The sequence below is a fragment of the Vanellus vanellus genome (assembly GCF_965231255.1).
Source record: "Vanellus vanellus genome assembly, chromosome: 1".
Classification (NCBI taxonomy): domain Eukaryota; kingdom Metazoa; phylum Chordata; class Aves; order Charadriiformes; family Charadriidae; genus Vanellus; species Vanellus vanellus.
In genome coordinates, this window is record NC_138905.1 from 50,049,210 (window position 1) to 50,070,526 (window position 21,317).

The 21,317-nt window shown below is 36.3% G+C and overlaps 1 protein-coding gene across 1 annotated transcript in view; it reads right to left on the minus strand.

The window, feature by feature from the left end:
- Window positions 1–790: 790 nt before the first annotated feature.
- DCN (decorin) overlaps window positions 791–21,317 on the minus strand; it is a 41,312-nt gene continuing 20,785 nt past the window's right edge. Inside the window, exons 3-8 of the mRNA XM_082495698.1 lie at window positions 20,275–20,387; window positions 9,978–10,191; window positions 9,676–9,789; window positions 8,352–8,445; window positions 3,739–3,877; window positions 791–2,642 (exon numbers count right to left, since the gene is read on the minus strand). Coding sequence (XP_082351824.1) covers window positions 2,448–2,642; window positions 3,739–3,877; window positions 8,352–8,445; window positions 9,676–9,789; window positions 9,978–10,191; window positions 20,275–20,387 — 869 coding nt within the window. The 3' untranslated portion in view covers window positions 791–2,447. The remainder of the gene's footprint in view (window positions 2,643–3,738; window positions 3,878–8,351; window positions 8,446–9,675; window positions 9,790–9,977; window positions 10,192–20,274; window positions 20,388–21,317) is intronic.

The window sequence follows — 21,317 nt, forward strand, 5'->3', positions numbered from 1 at the left end:
GTATTGGGCTTCCCGTTGCTTTGAAGTCTTTGCAGATGCTGTGTGTGGAGAAAACTTAGGATAGGGTCCTGTCAGTCAGAAATTGTAAGTATAGCGGCACAATTTTTGGAAAACCAACAGTGTGTTTACCTTTTGAATTTGTCATGATCTTGCTAAGGATGTTACAGGATTTGCTTGTTCTGCTTTATTGCGCAGGACTGGGAATCGGGAAAGTCTTGTTACCTTTGCAGCCCTTGGTTGTTAATGGGGAATGTATTTTATGAGAAATAGCTCGTGCTTTAGCACAGAGGGCAGCAGGCTTGGTATGGACATACCATAGGTATTACAGAGGAGGACCAGGCTCCAATATTTTGTTCTGGACTTTAAGTTGCTTCTGGTTTGAAAGAAAAGCCTTAGTATGGAGAGATTCTAAAGTTGTGGAGTGAGAAATGGGAGTTTTGTGTATATGTTTATATGAATTTTAAGTAATAAGTAATTATTATTTATTGTACAAATCTCTTCTTGTACGTTGTATCTATATCTGCTTATTTGAACCACATGCATACAAACTCTGTGGAGTTGTCCAAGCTAAGACAATGTCTTTGTTCTCTATTGAAATGCCAGTGCTTACCTTTCTGCACATCTCCCTCTCTGAATAATAGCAGTTATCCAACCAAAAATCAAAAGGAAAACATCTAACTGCTGATTTTCTGAGGGTATTCCTCTCCAGTAACAGAAGGCTGTCATCTGCTGTTATTTTTATTTGAAAATAAAGCTTAGGAAATATGAAACCCAGAAGAAAAAACAGATGCAAATGGGGGTAATCATTGGCTACTACATGAAGAATATAGATAACAAGAGTGCAAACACTTTCTGTGTAATGGCTTTAGTGATTTATAATTGTTTCCAATTATTTACCACCTGAATAAATGATGTGAATAAAGAGAACATATTCATTTTCTAGAAAAAAATACCTGTGAGTGTTAGGCATGAAAAAGTTTCTCGAGGCAAGAGAATTTCACGCAGCTTGCTCTTACTTTAGCTATCACCATGCCAAAGATGTTCAATTTTCAAGACATAATTAAAGTTGTGACACACTATGTTATGCTGTCAAAACAGAAAATAAAGACAAACGCCTTGGAGTTTGCCTGTATTACATTATTCTTTAATATAAATGACATATAAGTTTTACAAATTAGAGAGATTGACCTTGGAGTATTAAGAGGCTGCAGAAGATTCTTTTAAGGTGACTTTTTTATTGAGTATATGTTTAGCTTTGTAGATTGACAGTAGAAATGTGCAGCCTACCTTTGATGTGCTTGCTAGCCACTGGTATGGGTTGAAGAATCCCAATTTGCAGAGGGCTTCAAATCACTCTAAGAAGATACTCCTATGAATGATACCCCAGCAGTGTCCAGCTAGGCCTTGCAGTTACTTCACTTCCTATTTTGCTATACTTATGAGTTTGTTTATAGTCTAAATTGCACAAATTCTTCAGATGAGGAGCCTGCATATCTCTACTTGACAATTAAAAACTTTGTTTAAAAACCAAAACCAGTACAGGATGCTGACAATTGTACAATGCAGAACAAGTGAACAGTGAACTGCTGTTATTTTTGGTTTAGATATACACATAGATTGATGCCAATGACTAAACCCTAATACTATACTCTGCAAGGCAGTCTCACTGAAGTCATTAAAACTGCTCTTGTGACTAAGGTGAGAGGGATTTGCCCTAGAAAAATTTAGTCATTGAGCTCCCGACATAGCTTATGGGTTTTGTACTGCAGACTACTCATTATTTTGTTCAATAGGATTATGTTAGGCTAATCCTGAACAGCATTAGTTTAGAAGAATGGCAAACTTAAAAGAACGATGTGTACAATATGAATTGATTTTATTTTTCCCAAAATAATGCATTAACAACAACTTTATTTGCCTCTGCTAAATAGATACATTCAGAATTAGCTTAGTGTTATAGTGGATATTTTTAAACCTCCAGGGCTTGAAATAAATTTAAAGGAGGTAACTCTCACCTTCTCAAGTCTCAAGATGATTTGAGAGTCTTTTTTCCCTCTACTAATTTTTCATGTGTGGCTATAAAAATAACCACAACCACTATCTTTTTTTTTTTTTTATATATCATAGCTCGACAAATATTTACTCCGAATCTCATATACAGTGGAATCTGAAAACCTGTAGCATTCAGGAAACTGAAAAATACCACAGAAAGCATGCTGGAAAAGAAGGCTGAAATAAGTCGGTTTAAAGCACAGTTGGCAATTATTTTGATGGTATGCTTGATCTTGTACATCTGTAATGATTCATTTATTCTACATCAATGGACCATCTCCACTTTAAAGTGAAGTTTCTGGTATTTGGCGTTAATTGTGAGCGACAATTTTTTGAACAGGCCTATTACAACAGGTACTTTAGCTGAAAAACAACTGAGCCCCTTCTTTAGACATCTATTTGTAATTTCCAATCTGTACTGCAGAGCGTTCATGGATACATCGGAAAGCAGAGGGCTGGATTTCCCAGTACTGCACGGGGTTGCTGAAGAGACTCACACCAGAATAGCTAGCCTTTTTGGTGTTGTAGCCAAGAGGGCAAAAGTCGTTGATACCGACTGAAGCGATTTTGTTGTTATGAAGATAGACCACCTGAAAAGCATAGAAGTACAAAAGTGAGAAACAGGGCTACTGTGGCAAAGAAGATAAATGACTTGCTGTGAAATACTCAGTGTGTATTGTGCAATGTTATGCAGACTAATAATATATCCTTTTTTTCCAAACAAATGCTTGGTTCTGCTTACTTTTTGCAATACCTAGAGTATGCCCAATTAGAAATAATTTCTACAGAAAGAGCAGAAACTGTGCAAGGCAATCTAATAACATTACCATCATTTGATCACAGTGTAACCAAAAAAAGGAGTCAAAGATGTGGAATTATTAAGACAATGCTGTGGTTCAGAAGCATGGGCTGTATATATAGAATGTATTTGGTGCTAACTGGTTTCTCTCCAGCTCTAATGCTTTCTCTCTCACGAGTGCAACTGTACAGGACTAAGAGCCAAAGTAATCACTAATGATGATTTAAAATAGCTGATGGATATTACTTTGCTCCAGAGTTACCATTTCTGATGATTTTTCCCAAGTTATACACAAGTGGTGATTTACATTTGGGAGTCTTCACTTTTTGGGAGCTTTCCTTCCTGTAAAACCTTAGTCCAAATGAAGACAGATTTCTATTTGTTCCAAGAAGCCATATTTCTAGCTATCCAGCCTCATAGACCTCAAAAATACTGCTGATGTGAAATGCATATTGCGTCTCTTTGCCCTCCTGAAGACATAGCTCTGTGAGATACCAAAGGGAATGTTCTTGGGAAAGGTTGCAAAATGTCACTGAGTAGAATTGAAAAAAATTCCACAAAACAAGTGTTCTTCAAGAGTATTTTTTTAGTAAAGAGCAAATCAAAGTACACAAGTGATCCCATATTTGTGGCACCCCCTAAGACACACAGAGATACGAATGCACACCTCCAGGTGTACACACCTCCGTAACCACACCCACACAAAAAATCAGATTGAGTCTTCCAGTTTGCAACTTTTCCATGCTTATTCAACAGTTTATGAAATTTGCATCAAGTTACCTTTTGCACAAATACTGTATATGTTTCTGTTCAAGACCAAATAACCACACAAATACCACTCAGAATCTTTCAACTGTTGCTCTCTGAGGCAGTATGATAAACTTTACCTGGATATATTTGTGTTCACCCAGCCCACCAGGTACTCTGACAAGTTCATTGTTGTTCAAGTGGAGCTCTCTCAGATGAGGTACATTGTTAAGAGAGCCATTTTCAACTGAAGAAATACTGTTGAAGCTGAGACCCAATCTAAAAAAAAAAAAAAAAGAAACAACCCCGAAAAATATGTTAAACTCGCTCCCATAACCGTCTTTCTTAGGTTTATTCCTTCTATACACTATTGTAGAACAGACCAGGTTAATTTTCAGAATTAAACGTGAGGTACAAAGTCACCATGGAGAAGTAGTTTAGATAAACGTCTCTAAACAAATTTAACATCTGATGTCATCATGATTGCATTCAAGTTGTGCCCATGATGCTGCATACTTTCATGAGCTATATGACTAATCCCACTGTAAGTACGTGCTGTGCACCTCCATAGGCACCAATCTTTCTTTAAAAGATGAATAAGAGTTTCTTGCATGACTTTAGGAACACTGATTGTTTGACATTCTTTGTCAAACTACATAACCCAGGGTGATCCAGAACTCTTAAGTTTAAATCTTCACCACATCCTTCTAAGATACTTGTGTAGCTAGAGACACGTTACAGACTGGAAATAGGAGCTGAGCCATACATAACGATCTGTTCAGCAGGACACAGAAGTGGGATGTCCAATTTGAAAAACCTGGTCCTATCTGTGTATTTCTGTGTTAATAGTATTTCAGTTTGCAACTATCAAACCAGAATTTTTTCAAGAGACTCTCATAAGTTACAATGCTCTGTGTTGCAGTAAGCAGTTCAGTGGTAATTCTGCACAAGTAGTCATCATCAGAAATGTTGTCCTTTGAGAAAATTATCTCTATAAAGGCTAAACCTACTTCATCCAGTTTGCTTTATCTTTTTTCTTTCAGTAAACTTTTTTTTGATTTTTGAGGGAAAAAATGCTCTGAGATTTATTAACAACTGAATCAATTAAGGAATCTAACATAGGTAATCAGAATCCTTGTGATAAAATAATTTTCTATCGATTAATACTTTTAAATAAAGTCTGATTCACAGTAATGTACTACTTGTAATTCATTGTGGCTTGTGCCAGCTTCAAAAGTCAGAATCTGGACCTGGTATAAAATCACAAAACTAAAAATCCTTGTTTGATCTTTATGGCAGAGATGTTTCCAGAAATAATGCTGTCCAAGAATGGAGTCACATTTTATACTTTTCCTTTTAAAAATAAATAGCCAAAGAAAAATCTTGCTAACTAGTATTGTATTTAATACAAATAGTCATAATCATACTCATTTAAACATTGCAATGTTGTTGAAGTATTAAATGACAAAGGAGAGATTAATGAGATCTCCCACTGACATCAACAGGAATTTATTTCATTCAGAAATCAGTTCACAGTATCCCATACCTTTGCTAGAATTTGGTCACAAAGAATTTTTATTTAAAAGTTATTAGAACAAAATTCATTTTTGAGTAGAATACATCAAGATTTGGTAAAGCTTGGGGGGTTTTATCCTACAGAGCAAGATCTATAGAATGTCTATTTAGGACTTCAGTTACGGGCGCTTATAGTGAATGTCTTTAAAAGTATTGGGAAAAAATACCACATTTTGGCAGAAGGCTATAAATTCTTGGTTGACACGTATCTAAATATACGCTCACTACATAACCAGGTCTATAAGCGGATGTAGCACACCTAGGGAGACCAGCATGAACAAAGCAAGTTAGACTTTCATATTGGTCTGTTGAAGCAAAAGTAACACCTTTACACAACATGAGAATGGACAAGACCAATTTAGGATTAGCTCATGAAGGAAAACTCTTTTGGGGAAGAGTAAAATTGGAGGAGTCTATAGAAAAGTGGACCGAACTCCCACAAGCAGTGAAATTATATGTAATTACATCTCATCTAAATGTATTACAAACAAGATCCCGTTCACTCCAGGCTGTGTTTACAAATGAAATAAGACAATATTAGTGTGAAAAATACAGTGTGATTAAGTGTGTTAGGAAAGAATATGGTCTTTATGTCTCGTCTTTTTCCCATGGGAACAAAATGAGAAGAATTTGAAAAATCACTCTTGCTTACTATATTGACATACAATTTCCTTTTATATTAGTGAATAGACAACATATTTCCAGTGTTTTAGTTGACCTTGTCACAGTGTTCTAAATCACTGAAGAGCATCATCAAAAACGTATCTAAAAACTTAAGAAATTCTCAAAAAACTTAAGAAATTCTCAAATGTTTTTTTCACTTTCTTTTGCCTTCAAAATCCCTGCTTGCCCATTCCCACTTTTTTGTTATATGCTCTTTAACAAACTTCATGTTGCTCAACATCATTATTCAGGGCGTGATGCAACTTCCACTGTACAGAGCTAGACCTTTCCAGTAAACTTTATTAGGCTATAGACTTTATAAACATCAGCTGTGTAATGTGGACTTCCTCCTGTGGAGCTCATTCCTGCACGAACCCAGCAAAGTCTTTGTTGGGTTTACATTAAGGAGATTTTTTTTTTTTTTCCCACTGCAGCACTATGTGAAGACTTTTGGAGTACTTAAGGGTAACTTTACAAGGAAAACAAACACACAAGAAGGACAAATGTTGGAGGTCTGCTAGAACTCAGGAATTCAAAAGAGGATGAGAAGAGATCTACACTGAGCTCTTTTACAGTTCAAGACACCTTAACACTGTCAGAAAAGTGACCTGTTTCTCAAAGCATACCTGTGCTTTAGGGCAACTATTAGACTCTTGAGCATGCGTTGACACGATCCAGGAGGAGAGTGGTCTGACCCCATACTGATGTTCCTAAAGTCTTAAATGTGTAAATAAAAGCTACCTTTTGGTAACATGTTTGTGTGCCATAAAGGGCATATTGCCCCTTAGATTTATTACATATGCTGTCCTGAAGCTCTCCTGTAGTTCTCTCCTTTCTTCATCTGTCAGCTCTGTTGTGTTCAGTGCCCTCCTTTTTTTTTTCTGCCAAATCTGTATTTTGCCTTACTTTTCAATTTATTTTTTTTTACTATGTTTAGATTGCCTGCTTAAGCGCAGGCCAGAGAGCAATTTACCACTTCGTTCCTGCTCTGAGCAGCTCCCCATTTCCACACCACGATCAACAGAGTATCTGGTTTCTCCGCACACTGCAGCCACAATGGAAGCAGCCCAAGGTTAGATATTTTTAGTAGTCCATCAGCACTTGCTACATAAAACTTTGTGTCTTGTGAAGGACTTCCAACAATATTGTCCACGTGATGTTGCCTGTATTGTTTTCTAAGTGTGAATGTGAAAATTGGGTCATCTGCAGGACAACTGACTCACCCACACCTCCCTCCTCCAATAAATTATTCTCTACCTGAGTAGTTATGATCTTATTTTGGTTTTGGAAGTTTTCTTTGCCATTTCTCTGGAGGATGTCATAATTTATACTAAGCCTCTGTCATTAGCGATAACTGCTTCGTAGCCCCCTAGCCTATAAGTATGGTATTTATATTTTTTCATTAAAATCCAGGAGCAGACTTTTTTTGAGTGGGGATGAATCTGTGATCAAATATGACCATCAAACATGAACTGAATTGTCTTATTTCACAAGCTCTAGAAAGGTGTTCTAAGCCTTATCACCTGGAATTGCCAGATTCGAAATACGTGTTAAATTACTGTATACTTCGATGCATTAAATTGCTGTCCATGCTACTATAAACAGAGGTAAATATAACTCCCGTTGCTCAGTAGTCTTTCTTTGCTTTCTGTTTTCTGCCTTCTTTATGACAAGCAGAGTGATGAAGATGATTAAACAGAAGGATTAAGATGAAGATCGAGGAACTAGATACAGTAATCTGATTAATGGTCTTACAGATCAATTAAGCTTCTCTTTTCATAGAAAAGTCTTAAAATAGTATAGCATAGTATTAAAATACCTTGTATTAAAGGCCCATTTTACTATTTTAGTATGTTATCTAATGTGAACTAATTCACAAATAATTCTATATGTCTATAACTGCTCTTCAGGAATTCTTACTTTTTCCTACAGTTAGAGGGAAACTTATCCAACAACATATTCACAGATTAGCAAGGTACAATCACCCTGAAAAATGGTGCTTTTTATTTTATTTCTATGATTATTTTTTGTCACTTTCTTGGAGTCATTGCAGACTCGCCTTTCTTGAGAAACAGAGGAATTGAAAGCAATTTTGGTTCCCATGTGCTTTTTTCCTCAGTTTCCAGAGGAAATTGCATGAGCATTGCAGTGTCCCAAGAAAACTGCCTAAATCAAAGATGGATATGCAATGAAAGCAGCATGACATAATTAAAAAAATCTAATTGTTCTCTCTATCTTCCTTTCCTTTTCTTTTTCTTTTTTTTTTTTTTTTAATCAAAGAAACAGTTGTCCTGGGCATACATGACCCATAATTAAAAACAGCTGCAAAGTGTTAGAAAAAAACAAGTGTTTTGCTGTCTTAAGTCAGTACAAAAATCCATAGAAGCTTTTCCTGTTATGTGCTGCTTCGATGATGATAACACACATGAAGCCTAGAATGATGTTTTCTAACTGTGTGTGTCATGGTTACAATTTCAACTACAATTTTATGTGAAAAGAAGAAAAGAATTCTTACTTTGCCAAGTTGGTGAGTCCAGACAGACCTTCAGCATCAATTTTGCTGATTTTGTTGCCATCAAGATGAAGTTCAGTAAGGGATGGGGGAAGGCCTGAAAGAGAGAACACCATTAAATTACTTTGATAAAAATGAATTACCTTTTTGTAAAGGACTTGTGTTACACTGAGGCTCTTTTACAGTAACAAAAAGATTTTTGCTAGACATGGCCAAGAGCAATTCGTTGAATGAAACAAGGAACTTTCACAATCAGGGAAACTGAAAACAGCTAGTAACAATTTGTTTGGCATGAAATAAGACCGAGCTCCTAAGGTCATCATAGAACAGTTTATTCTTAAAAAAAAAAAAAACTGAATGAAATTCTTCTCAGATATGAATGCTAGCTTTCATGATTATCTAAATGGGACATATATAATAGTGTAAGAGAAGGAGCCTTCATTTTTGCCAGACTATGCACATACCTAAATCTACAAGTGTTTGGCACCTGGATATTTAACAAGTAATAGCAGCAGAAAATGAGATTATAAAAATGAGGTAAAATAATTTTAATGTTATTTTAGGTAGGGTACATACTAGTTTGCAAATTCTGTTTATCAGGAAAAAATAATTGGAACCAAATATTTTAACTATCTGAGGTCCCTCAAAGGAACATCGAAAACAGGAAATGTGGGAATAAAGAAATAACAACTAGTATTAACTTTCAGAATCTTTTCAGCTATTTCAAAACAATCTGCTGGCTAAAGTATGAATAAAGTCAATGTAATTTCCTCTCGATTGGAACCATTCTGGTTTGTTTTGTTTCGTGTTTTTGTTTGTTTTTTTTTTTTTTTAATAGGTTATATCGAAGTTGCTCTTATTTTGTAGCAATTTGCAATGAAGTACTTTTAAAAATAGCAAATGTTTCTCTTTTGTGTAATAGTATTTTTGGCTTCAAACCCACAGACTTGTGGAGGGCTGATTTTATGCTTGCAGTTAATTCTACATTAATTTACATCTGTATAAGGTTGATCAGGCTCACAAAACAGGGTTGGAGGATGAAAACATTCTTCCTCGCTATATTTCAGCTAGGAGATAAGAAAAGTAAAATAACATAAACTGGCTGGGTTTTGTAAGTGCACCTCTTGTGGAGGGTCTCATAACAGAAACCCAAATTTTCCAAACTAATAAAAGTCAACAGACCAGAAAATGAAGTAGTCAAGTAATGGAAACTCTAAGGACTGACTCAAAAGGCTTCTGTAATCTTTTTTTTTTTTTTTCCCCAGCTGACTAGAAGTCACTGTATTATACCTGTACAAATCTCTGAAACATTCATTGAATTTCTTACCTTTTGGGATGCTGGTAATGTTGGTGTCTGCGATACGGATGTAGGAGAGCCTCTTCATCCCCTGAAAAGCTCCGTTTTCAATGCCTGAACTCTTGATTGGATTGGTGCCTAGTTCTGCCAACAAAACATGGTCGTGAGCTGTGCTGCAGTGTAGGTACCTATATCCTTCAGCTCAAAGCTAATTTGGAGGTACAACTTATTGGAGCATTTCTTGGCTTTCTACATAAAATCACTGATTGAACTAAAAACAACATCTTGAAAAAACACTGAGTTGATTTTGTTATAATTTCTCATGCTCGTACCTAAGACAATCACTTGATTCAGTCCGTTAAAGACAGCTTTCCTCAACTTCGAGATCTCGTTCTCATGAGCCCGTATCTCCTGAAGAGACTTCGGCATGTTTTCTGGGAGTTCCTTCAGGTTGTTCTTGGACAGGTAAAGTCTTTCCAGTTTCTTCAGAGGAGCAAAAGCTAACGGGCTTATTTTGCTGATTTTGTTGTTAACAAGGATCAATGCCTGTGGAGTAATAATGAAGGAGATCTCAGGTGACCACTAGAGAAATTATTTTAGGAATTAAACATTAAAAACTGGTTATTTTTTTCTAGTGTCTTTTGATGGCCAATCTAGTGAGCTGAAGAAAATGCAATGAGGTACTAAAACAAAAAGATTAAGAACTTCTGAAAGCAGTGAAAGGTAAACAAAGCCTACATTACATATACAAGTGTTATTTCATTGCTGAGGTATACACAGCTTCTGTTAACATCCATAATTTATATGCAAGAATAAGTACAACCCTCCCACTTGAAAGCCGCGAAGAACAAGTCATTCACATAAAACCAACATTATCATTTTTAGTTGCTTTTTTTTTTTCCTGGTTTCATTTATTCTGAGGATACTTTTATACCTTACCAATCATCACACAACTGTCCTAACCAGTTTCTCCTGAACAGAAAGTTCTGTGACTCAATACAGTGAAGGCACAGCCTCGCTTAATAAAAATATGTATGTCATCACCTCTTTGCTGCTAGTCTTACAGACTGCACTTATTAGACTTCTGTCTGATAATAACCTCTTTTTTTGCACAGATATAAGCTATTGTTTTTGTAAGCATAACTCGGTGTGGAAGGGGAGCAATGTGAAGTGTCATACTCTAAGTCCTGCAGTTACGGATCATGGACTGTATTCATTTTGTCTACTAAGTAGGTGCCTAATCTAGTTCTCACAGTTGTGGTATCTAGACTCAGGGTAGCTCTAATCAAATTAGCTCTTCATACTGTCAGGAGAGAAAGGCCTCCATAAAAGCTCTGTCACCTGTTATAGGTGGTCCCCGTATTCCTCTGAAATTTTACATTATTGCTAACTCTCTTTTTGATCAACCAATCATGACACAAAAAATGGAGAAGAGAGCCCTGTTACTGTCAGAACAGTAATGCAGCTAATGGAAAGGTTTTCAGATATGATACATACGAGAATTAATCTTATAATTTCATCTGCTTGGTGTCTACTCATTAGACTTACAGTGCTGCATGTTTGTGCAACGAATTAGGTAGAATGGGTTGTATCAATATCTATTTACATTTAATACTAGAGTATAGCTGTAGAACATCTTTGTTCACTAACTGTTATGCTATTTTCAGAAACAGAAGACAACAGTTGCTGCTAAACCACAAATTTTTATATTACAAATACTATGGTTATGATTCAGGGTATTTTAACACACTCTTAATACTTTCAGAATTACACTTCAGTCTGCTTCTTAAAGGAAAATTGAGCATTCAGCTCGTTCCACAATCAATTCGGTATTAAAGCAGTGCCAAGAAGTGTATCCACATCTATGACACCACCTCTCTATCATGAAAACTGAAAAAGAGGTGAGAAGATAGTGTAAAATGGTATTGGATGTGTGTTTTTTCCCCTAATGGACTCCTCTTGCAGACCATCATGAGCAAAGCAAGCAGCGTGTTCTGTATGTGGTTTTGCTGAGTATGCATAAAGCTGAGCATATCTGGTTTCAATTTTGTATGCTAGCTAGCAATAACACATTTGCAAGAGGAGGTAGAAAAGGTCACTCACAGTTCAGCAGAGTATTTCCTTAACAATAAGCCTCTCCCAAAATAAATATATTGGTCAGTGGAAGCCATGGCCCCAAGTCTCTTTTATTTGAGCCTGAGCTATAAGAACCTCCATGAGAACACATAGGGTACAAATGGGGTGTGGTTTCCTGAGTCATCATTGCCAGAAGCGTGATACAGATGTAGATGCTAAAGCATAGCGTAACACAGCTGTGTGCACACTATTAGGACATGGGAAACAATCCCAGCTATTATGAGGGGTACAGCTTGAATTATGCAGATGAATCTCTTTCATTGTTTTTATCATAATAATTCAATAACTGAATGTGCTACTGCTAATTACATTCTTCCTTTTTTTTTTTTTTTGTCTTAATTTTACCATGGATTTCTTTCTTTTCCATAGATCTCTAAGTCAACATTCAATGAGTTTAGACTGATCTTATCAGCACTTGACATTTTTATCCTGCATCCTGCTTTGTACTGCTTGGTCATTTATTCCAGTTAAAAGTCTGCCTTATCTTTTTTTCTTTTTCTTTTTCTTTTTCTTTTTCTTTTTCTTTTTCTTTTTCTTTTTTTTTTTTTAAATTTGTTGCCTTTTAGATAAAAAATGTTTGGGCTATGATTATGACAGCTGATGACCTGATGTGAAATATTTCTTGCAGGAAATAGATAGATATACATTCAGCTAGGCACTGCAATGTAAATATTCTCTGAGTAGTCGATGTTAAGAGGATTGTTACAGCTCTTCTGAGCAGAACTGATAGTTCTGACCAAAACCAGAAATTATCTGGGTATCTAGGATTAATCTGTTCTGCTTTCCCAATGCTTTCTCCTGAATATGAAAATGTTATCTTGGGGAAACACACAGAACTTGTTTCATTCAAACATTCAGAAAGTTTCTCACTTAGAAATGATGGTATCTATCAAAGGTATGCTTAAAAATACCGATTTCACAGTGGGAACTTATGTATAGCAGTATAAAGTGGGAAGGTATCACAAGCCTGTAGTTTTAAACATTTTTTTGTACGAGAATATCAATTCCCACTTACACCCCACTCTGCAGGTCCCTGCTCCCGGTATTTTAAACCGGGACTATTTTTCCACGCTGTTGCGCAGCTGTAAAGAAAAAAAAAATAATAAACCCACACACTAGTATTTGCAAGAGAAGTTTTACAGTTTTACCGTCTCCCAGAGCAACAGCAAGTGATGAGGATAACACACCAGCATAGCACCTGGCAAGCCATAACCCCTGGGTTCCTTTCCCACTTCACAATAACTCTATTATATGCAGGACTTAAAGAATGAAGTTATTAGCCTTGGAGCACTGCTGTTTACTTTCCTCAGAATGTGCCCCGTATGGTTTGCATGTAACAAAAGTTAAAACAAAACAAAATAAAATAAAATGGAAAACTCAGGGGAATTTAGAGGTCAGTGAAAACAGGAACTAGAGGAGAAAAACCTAGGGAAAACATCTGCAGGCAGTGCTATTGAGGAAGGGATGTTAGGCAAAAACATGCCACATGGCCTAACGATCCTGAATAAAGCCCAGATGGCATGATGGGGCATTATATTCACCTTGTCAAAGGATATGTAAAAATTTTTTATGGGGAGTACGTGGAGGGAAAAATAGGGGTCAACCTGGAAACGCTTAAAGTGCTGGAGCCCTTGGCCACGGTCTTGAAATGCTACCAGTATGGAACGATTTGGCAGACTGAAGAAACAGAGTCACAGACAGAAGAAACACAGAAGAAACAGAGTCACAGGAATTGGTAGTTTTATTCAAAAATCTGTCTTCTTCCACACTTCCATTTTTGGTGGAGAAAAGGATATTTCTTTTAAAATAAATTTACTCCCCCCCCAATAAAATAAAATAAAAAAAATTTGAAGCTTATCACCAATACGCAATAGAAAAGGCTGAACCCACCAATGCACAGCTTTCAGCATGACTTGGTATGGGTGCTAAGATATTTAGTTACAGGTAAGAAAAGAAGCAAGCAAGAAAGAGAAAACAAAGAGGCACAAATACACCAAGTATTAGTCATCACTTAGTCAGGCTTAGAGGATTCATAGCTATTGCCTATGGATAAGAGAAAAATTATCTTCCATCCTCATTTGCTGGAGATAAACCTCCCTTGTCATATATAGCGTGTAAACATTGCACTGTAAACGCTGACTCTGCTATAATATGGCACTGGGGTAATACCTATAGACTACCTTATCATGACTAGCAGTTTGCGCAGTGCTTAAAGAAAAAAAATCAAAGTTTTGCTCCAAAGATGGCTTACTTTTTACTGAAACACCTCTGATATTAGTGTAGTAAGGAAAAAAAAAATCACTGTATGACAGGAATAGATGTTGGCTCAGTTGAAGTCAGTGGGAGTCTGGCCATTTAGCTCCCTCTGGCCTGGTTTCTACCTCAAATATTTATTCCCAAAACAAAAAGGAGGATTCACAATTCAGAAAAATTTTGGAACACTTGTTGGCAGGCTTTTGTCAAAATACACCCTGACAAACTGCAGAGGGAGTGTGTAGAATCGTGTAGGAACTAGCATAGGTTTGTTCTTGGGGTTACCAAAACTTAGAATTTTTGCCCTGTCTCTAGGGGTGTTGAGCAGGGGACTGTATTTTTTTTTTTTTTTAATGCAACTTCATTATGTGAAAATCTCAGGAGATTGTTCTGAGGGGTTTTCAGCCCTACTTCCGTTCTTCTTAGATTAGAGTAGGTTAAAGTGAGAGCCTTGCCAAAATCAGAAGTGAACTGTAAAATGATGAGCAAATTGTTATCAGACATAATACATGGTGATACATCTGTTTTGCCAGCTGGGGCTGGTACTCTTACCTAACATCAAATCTTTAATGATGCATGTGTCCTTCAGGGTTTAAACTGAAAAGTCAATCTGCTGCCCAATGGAATTTCTTTAATTTCCTGGGTTATATATTCCATTATTACCTGTTTTTTATTACAGTTCTGCTAGGAACAGTAATGCCTTAAGAACTGTAAGCTCAGGAGTCAGGCTTCCAAATAAAAATAATAATAAATTTGGCTTTTTTTGTTTGCCTTATGGTTTTAGTTGTTAAGTCATACTCATAACGTAGACATATAGTCCAGATTTTCTGCCAAATTTTTAGGACTGGATGTACACTTTGAAAAAAGGAAAAAAAAAACCAAAACCAACAACAAAGAACACCAAAATATATATAAAACAGAACTTGACTTTTTTCTCTAATTGTGTTATACCAAGAGACAGAATTCTACAACATAAGCACTCGTTTTTAAATTAATTTAAAAAATCATAAACATTCGTAAACTCGAAGGAACCAAGAGTGCCTGGATCCAGGGAGGTCTCTGAACAGAATTCCAGATGTTATGTCTCCTGAAGGCCCTCTGATCTACAGTTAGGGCAGGAAAAGGGCAAAGGTGTAATAAAACATGACGGTGGAATTATTCTTTATTTGTTCTTACTTAAAGTCTTCGGTAGGGTTTGGTAGTAACTTTACCAAACTTAGGATCAAGTGGACACAGCTAAGAAAGCCAAGGAAAAAAGGGATGACATAGAAACAAGAGGGAAGAGATGAATGAACTGTGAGGGAAGGAGAAGGCAAGGCATTGAAACAACCGCCTGTCAGTGCAAATGAAAGATGACTGTGGAGAGCTGTTTGATCACATCCACAGCACCTTGTTGAATAACCCCGCGAAGCCAAGCAGCCTGCTGCGGATCGAGTTTGCATGGAGTATGAACTCTCACGGATAAGTATTGTGTAACACGACTTGCACAGATGACCAGGGAACAGCTGGCTCTACATTTTCCTGCTCCAACAATAAATAATCCTAACGCTCTAAAGTTCTATAGAATCTTTCAACCCTGTCTTTGCCTACTGAGGCAAGCATTTGGGTCATCTATTTTATCACAATTGGGCATTTTATTGTTGTACTGTGTAAAATGTCCTTTTTCATTAGCTTAGTATGCTGACTCTCTCCAAAATTTTAAGGACCTCGGAGTATTTTCTTCTGTTGTTTTCCTCACATGAAAAGATCTTTACCCTTTGCACATTTGCATCTTTTGCATGTGTGTTTTGTGTTGCATTTGGCTTGTTTCAGTGGAAAATTTCATTGTGTGTTAAGCACAACGCAAAGAAGAGTCTGAGGAAATGCGTGTGCTCTGAGGGAGTGCTGCATTTCAGAAAGATCAACATCTTTTTTTACTCAGAATATTTGTTAGAAACCTACAGCCACACCAAGTGGAAACAAAACATTTAAAAAACGGTATGTCTCAGTCCTGTTAAGAATGTCTGTCATTGATGATAGTGGGAATTGAGTTCAGACGTAGAAACTGGACGGACATATCTGTCTCTGTTTTTTTACAGTATGCCGGTGGTTACTGATTCTTCATTCTGTGATTTGCAGAGCATTATCTTTATTTAACATCTCTTTTAATTACGTCTGGGAAAAGGGAACTGAAGCTGTAATGAGTCATTAGAAGACTGTGTTCTTTCATTAATATTTTTTGATCTTTTAAGAGCTTTTCTGTATCCCTGGAAGATGTTCTTAGACTTTTCTTCAGTTAATCTGGGCACTTGTTGTTCCATAGGGAGCCTTCTTTTGATTAAAAAAAAAAAAAAAGTGCATGAAACTTTGCCAACGTAATACATTATTTTTCCACTTGATATTACTACAAAGTGTGTTTCAGTTTATTTGCCCGGACATTTCGTGTTGACAATCCCTCGGTGTGGATATGGTCATAACCTTAAGCTCCAAGTTTAAATCTTTTATGTCTTTTCTTTCAGGTCTTTTTTTTCAATATCAGTAGAACTGGTTTTAGCACTGTTGTATGCGGGACCATGGCTTTGCATAGTTCCGCCAGCTTAAATTAAGAAACGATGTTCTGTTTGATTTCAAACCAGTGGCACATCCATCTTCTTTTGCTGTACTAACACTGTGCCATTGCAAAATTCCTGTTGGAAAAGCCCGCAGTCACTGTTCTGTTGTTTGTGATGTTCATACAGTGATCTAATAGTAGTTTCTGTTACCTCTTTTTCCAAGTGCCAGGCGTTATGCTGGTTTGCTTCGGCTTTGCCACACAACATGCAACTCCATGTGCTGTTTTTGTAGACTCCTCCTTCACTCTGCATGAAGGCTTCTTCATGTAGTGTTTTGGATTCTTTATTGCGTCCATGGGGTCAAAGTACTGTACTCTGTCCAGAAGTGTCAGTCTGCCTGGAAAATCCTGACAGTTTCATAGAAGATTTTTTTTTCCTGGCTTCTCCAACAGCACCTCGCTGATTGTTTTGCCACAGGTCTAAATCCTAAGCAAGTTTTTTACACAATATCAGGCAGTTTCCTGAAACCGCAAAACTCAGTCCTCGGCCCTAAAAAAAGACTGTCTTGAATTTTGTCCCTATTCTCCCAAATCCTCTGGTAAAAAATAGTTCTTATCTTTCATTTTTAAATAGTGTGAAATCTCACTGAGTTTTTATAGTACAACTTTAATAGTTTAGCCACTTTTTCCAGGATAAATTTAAAACTATAAAAATATCAAGTGTACCAGAACTGTTGACTCTGGTGTTTTCTGGCAGGCATCTATTATTTGCAGATAAATATTCCCTGAGTTGTGTCCTTTTCTAATTGCTTGCCATATTTCCACAGCTGCAAATTTTAACTGCTCTTTTACCTACTCAGGAAGTTTTTTCTGATACAAAGAATATTTTTGCAGGTACTAATTACTATTCTTTCATTTCTTTTTTTCACTCAGCATAAGCAGTTACATTTGTGCTGAGAGAGAAGCCACAGAAAGTTTCTTTTCTCCTTACTTTGTCTGGTTTTCAGTACAAGTTGAACTTTAGGTTCAACCCAACTTGCTCAGGAAAATCTCTTCTAAAACCATTACACCTGGGGTTGGTGATGTCTGTAGGAACTAAGAAGGAATTTAAAAGGAATATTCAAAAGGAATAAACTGAATACACTGTTCATTTTTTTTCAAGATCTATGAAAATTAATGTTTAAGGAATTGTTCCCTTAAGTGATCATTTCATGCAAAAGGTAACTGCAGTTGCTGATACTTTTAGATTTTGAAAAAATAGTAGTAATAATTTATGTAAATATTCCTGTTTTAGTAGAGTAAAAGAAGGTTTAGAATAGTCTAAGAAGTCTAGAAACTTTTGAACATCACACTGTCAAGTGTAACACTAATAAAAACCATGTGTGGGATTACAATTAAAAAGCATATACATTATATATATTTATATATATCTCTCTCTCGCACACACATATACTTCCTTAAAACAAAAGTGACAGTGGAGTTCTGTCAACAACAAAGCTTTTCAGTTACATTTATCTAAAAACAATATTCCCTTTTCACTATGACTCTGAAGAATATTTAATTGTAAGGTTGGGAATGGGAATCATTCCCAGATATTACACAAGAATAAGAATGATGCCTGCTGAGACTAAAGATGGTGCCTAGTTACATAAATGTACTGCATGACTAAATTATTATTTTGGGGAGGAGATGAGAGGATCGTTTCGTGTTCTTGAGTAAATCCAGGAAAACTGTATTGTTTTGAAAGTAATTTGTTAAAACGTATGTTACGGTTGTCACTCTTCTGTATGATTTCCGCTGGCCCCTAAGCATGTACAGGATACTTTTGGGAGCAAGATAAACAAATATTCTCTTCCCCGAAGAATTACCTGTTAAATTTGCTATTAAATTATATCTACTGTAATAAAAGAAAGAAAAAAAAATAATCCATAGAGTTAACCTCTATGAGATGACATAGTTCACAACAGCTTAACTCACAGCAGGATGTATAGCAGAGACCTGAGCTGAGTGCCAGGTAGGCAGAAGTCATGGGGATCAGTGTTTTTCATCCGCAATACTATGCTTGGATTCTTTTCATGCAGTATCATACAGAAGGACTGCAAAAAGATTAATTTCACTGATGAGACTTTTCTCCTTTTTCGCACCTTGCAGATGATCTTCCCTAAGAACACAGGACTCCTCTCAAAGGTAGAATAAAATTAAAACACATGGGGCAGGAATTAGGGTGTCCAATCCATTCAGTAGCGAAACAGAGGAATCAAAAAGAATTCTAGGGCACAAGTCTTCTCGTTCTAAAACCAAGTCAGATGAAATGTGTCATAGAAATACCTTCTTCTCTGTGTTGACTCCAGAGGTTATCTGTGTAACTAGCTCAGGTATAGACATCCATGCTAAAATTAGGTAACATGAACCTCGTCATGATTTACTCATGGAGGAGGTCCCTCCACTATGGACAGCCTGGCATTGTGCCTATTCCAAGAATTTTTTTAAAACTTGTCTTCTTGATGTTGCATTAAAACAAAAATTTAAGAGAGAATTTGCAAGTAATTAAGGAAATAAATGTTGATAGGATTATTTTTTTTTCTCCAATTATAAGTGCCTGAATGCAAACTTCTCTTTGAAACAGTGATTGTTAAGGTGACGGCATTGGCATAATGAATGGATAAAAAGTGGCAGTTGGCTTCTTGGTTGTGAATGAAAACAATAGAATAGAAAGAGGCTGTGAAGAGCCAGGAAAGCAAAGCCAAGTAGATTATACTGGTTATAATCAAAAAAGATCAAATGGAATAATACCCAGAATAAATTGAGTTGGTGAAAGGCTAGAAAATTAATATTTCAGAAATATGCCTGAGTCGAGGTATTACTTTCAAAGGCAGAGAAGTAATAGCCTTTTTCTGATTTGGAAAGAAAGAGATATTTCAACAAAATTGAGGCAAGACTATGAGGTATGAATTTTAAGATGTTGATGAAAAGTATAGAAATAAAGGAGGAGGACCTCAGACAGAGAAACAAAAATTTGGAAACAGAGGAAGGTAGTTGTCTGATGGAAACTTGGAAAAGAAGAGGTGAACCAGAGAAAAAAGCAGTCACAGAAACCAGGGAAGGAAAATATTTCAGCAAAGAGGAAAACAGACAGCAGTGTTGGAAGAGACTGGCAGGTAAAGGAGGATGAGGATGGAGTTTTGCTAGGAGAAGGTTATTGCAAAAACACATCTTCATTGTAGTGCAGGGGGCAGAAGATTGATTTGAAAAGACTCAAACTAAAATTAGTATAGAAAAACTGCTGACAAACACGGTATAAACAAATTTCTGTGAGCTCAGAGTTGGGAGGGGAAGGAATACAGTAATATTGGAATATTGGAGGTGGAAGGGTTGAGATGGATCTGCTTTTTAAATAGAAATAGACACTATGCCAAAGGGACTGAAAATGTAAATAAATAAGTGAGAGAAGTTATGGTGGAGACCAGGGGACTGAATGGACAGAACACGGGTATGAATAGCTGAAATGAGATGAGAAACTTCTGTGGTATGAGAAGTAAGTTTGCAGGAGAGGAATGGGAAAGTAAATAAGTAGTCTGGACTGGTGGAGAAAGATCACAGAGCAGTTAATCAGTTTTCCTTAAAAACCTGAGTACCAGGCCAAAATCATATTTTCTCTTCCCCTCCCCCCCCTTTTTTTTTGGTAAATGTTTGTTCATTTATACACTTACATGAAGATTCTTCACGTTCTTGAAATCTCCTTCTTTAATTTCAGTGATTTTGTTGTTCTGTAAGTCCAGCAGAGTTGTGTCAGGAGGAAGGTCTTTTGGCACTTTTTCCAAACCTAGGGACAGTGAAAAGAATACACAATTGGCTTTGAAAGAAACTTTGAATAGGGGTCAGTACTTTTCTTAGCAGCATTTACCTTTCAGTAAACACCATTTCTAGAACTCATTTCCTGAAGAAGCTTATGAAGACTTATCTGAAAGTATTTCTGTCTCCAGCCAGTCAAAGGGAGCTTTATTTTGCTATGTCAAATCAATATTTATTTATTCACATTTTCATTATGCCCTTTTCTGAGAGTATATCTGAGTTATAGCTTGAAGCAAAGGATTGAGTTTGGGAAAATTATTTCTAACACATTTAATTCCACTGAATTCTGTGAATAAAAATTGCTTTCAGAAAGAGGTATGGTATTTATTAATTTCACTGCATGTTAGCTTTTGTGGACAGGGGACATTTCCTGCTATTTAAAAGGTAGTAGCCTTTTTTGAAAGAAGTATGATAGTTAATTATAATCATTTCCAGAAAAAATACTGTTTGTTTGACAGCAACTGAATAACTTGCAGTGAAGTCCACCTTAAAAAAAACCAACCCAATCCACCTCCCCCCTTTTCTTTCATCTGAAACTATGTCCAAGTTTTCTGGAGAACAAATCTCTTGGTTTCCCTACAACTGCCAAAAGAACATCAGACAGTTTAAATTAAAGACTCTCTTTGGGACTATTTTCTGAATAGCTGATATGTAAGTCCGATGAAGTCATGGAAATGAAATTATTTAGTGTTAAATAACACTTGCTTTACCCAGCTTTCCTTTCATACTGTGACTTGGAATAGAGCAAATCTCTTATAGTCATTCTGATTTACCACAAAATTAAAATGTTCTTTTCTAACTAGTCTTTTTTTTTTTTTTTTTAACAGAATGTGAAATGCTAAATGAATGGTTGGTAGGAAAAATTTATAGACACTAATAATGTCTCTATATGGGCATCTAA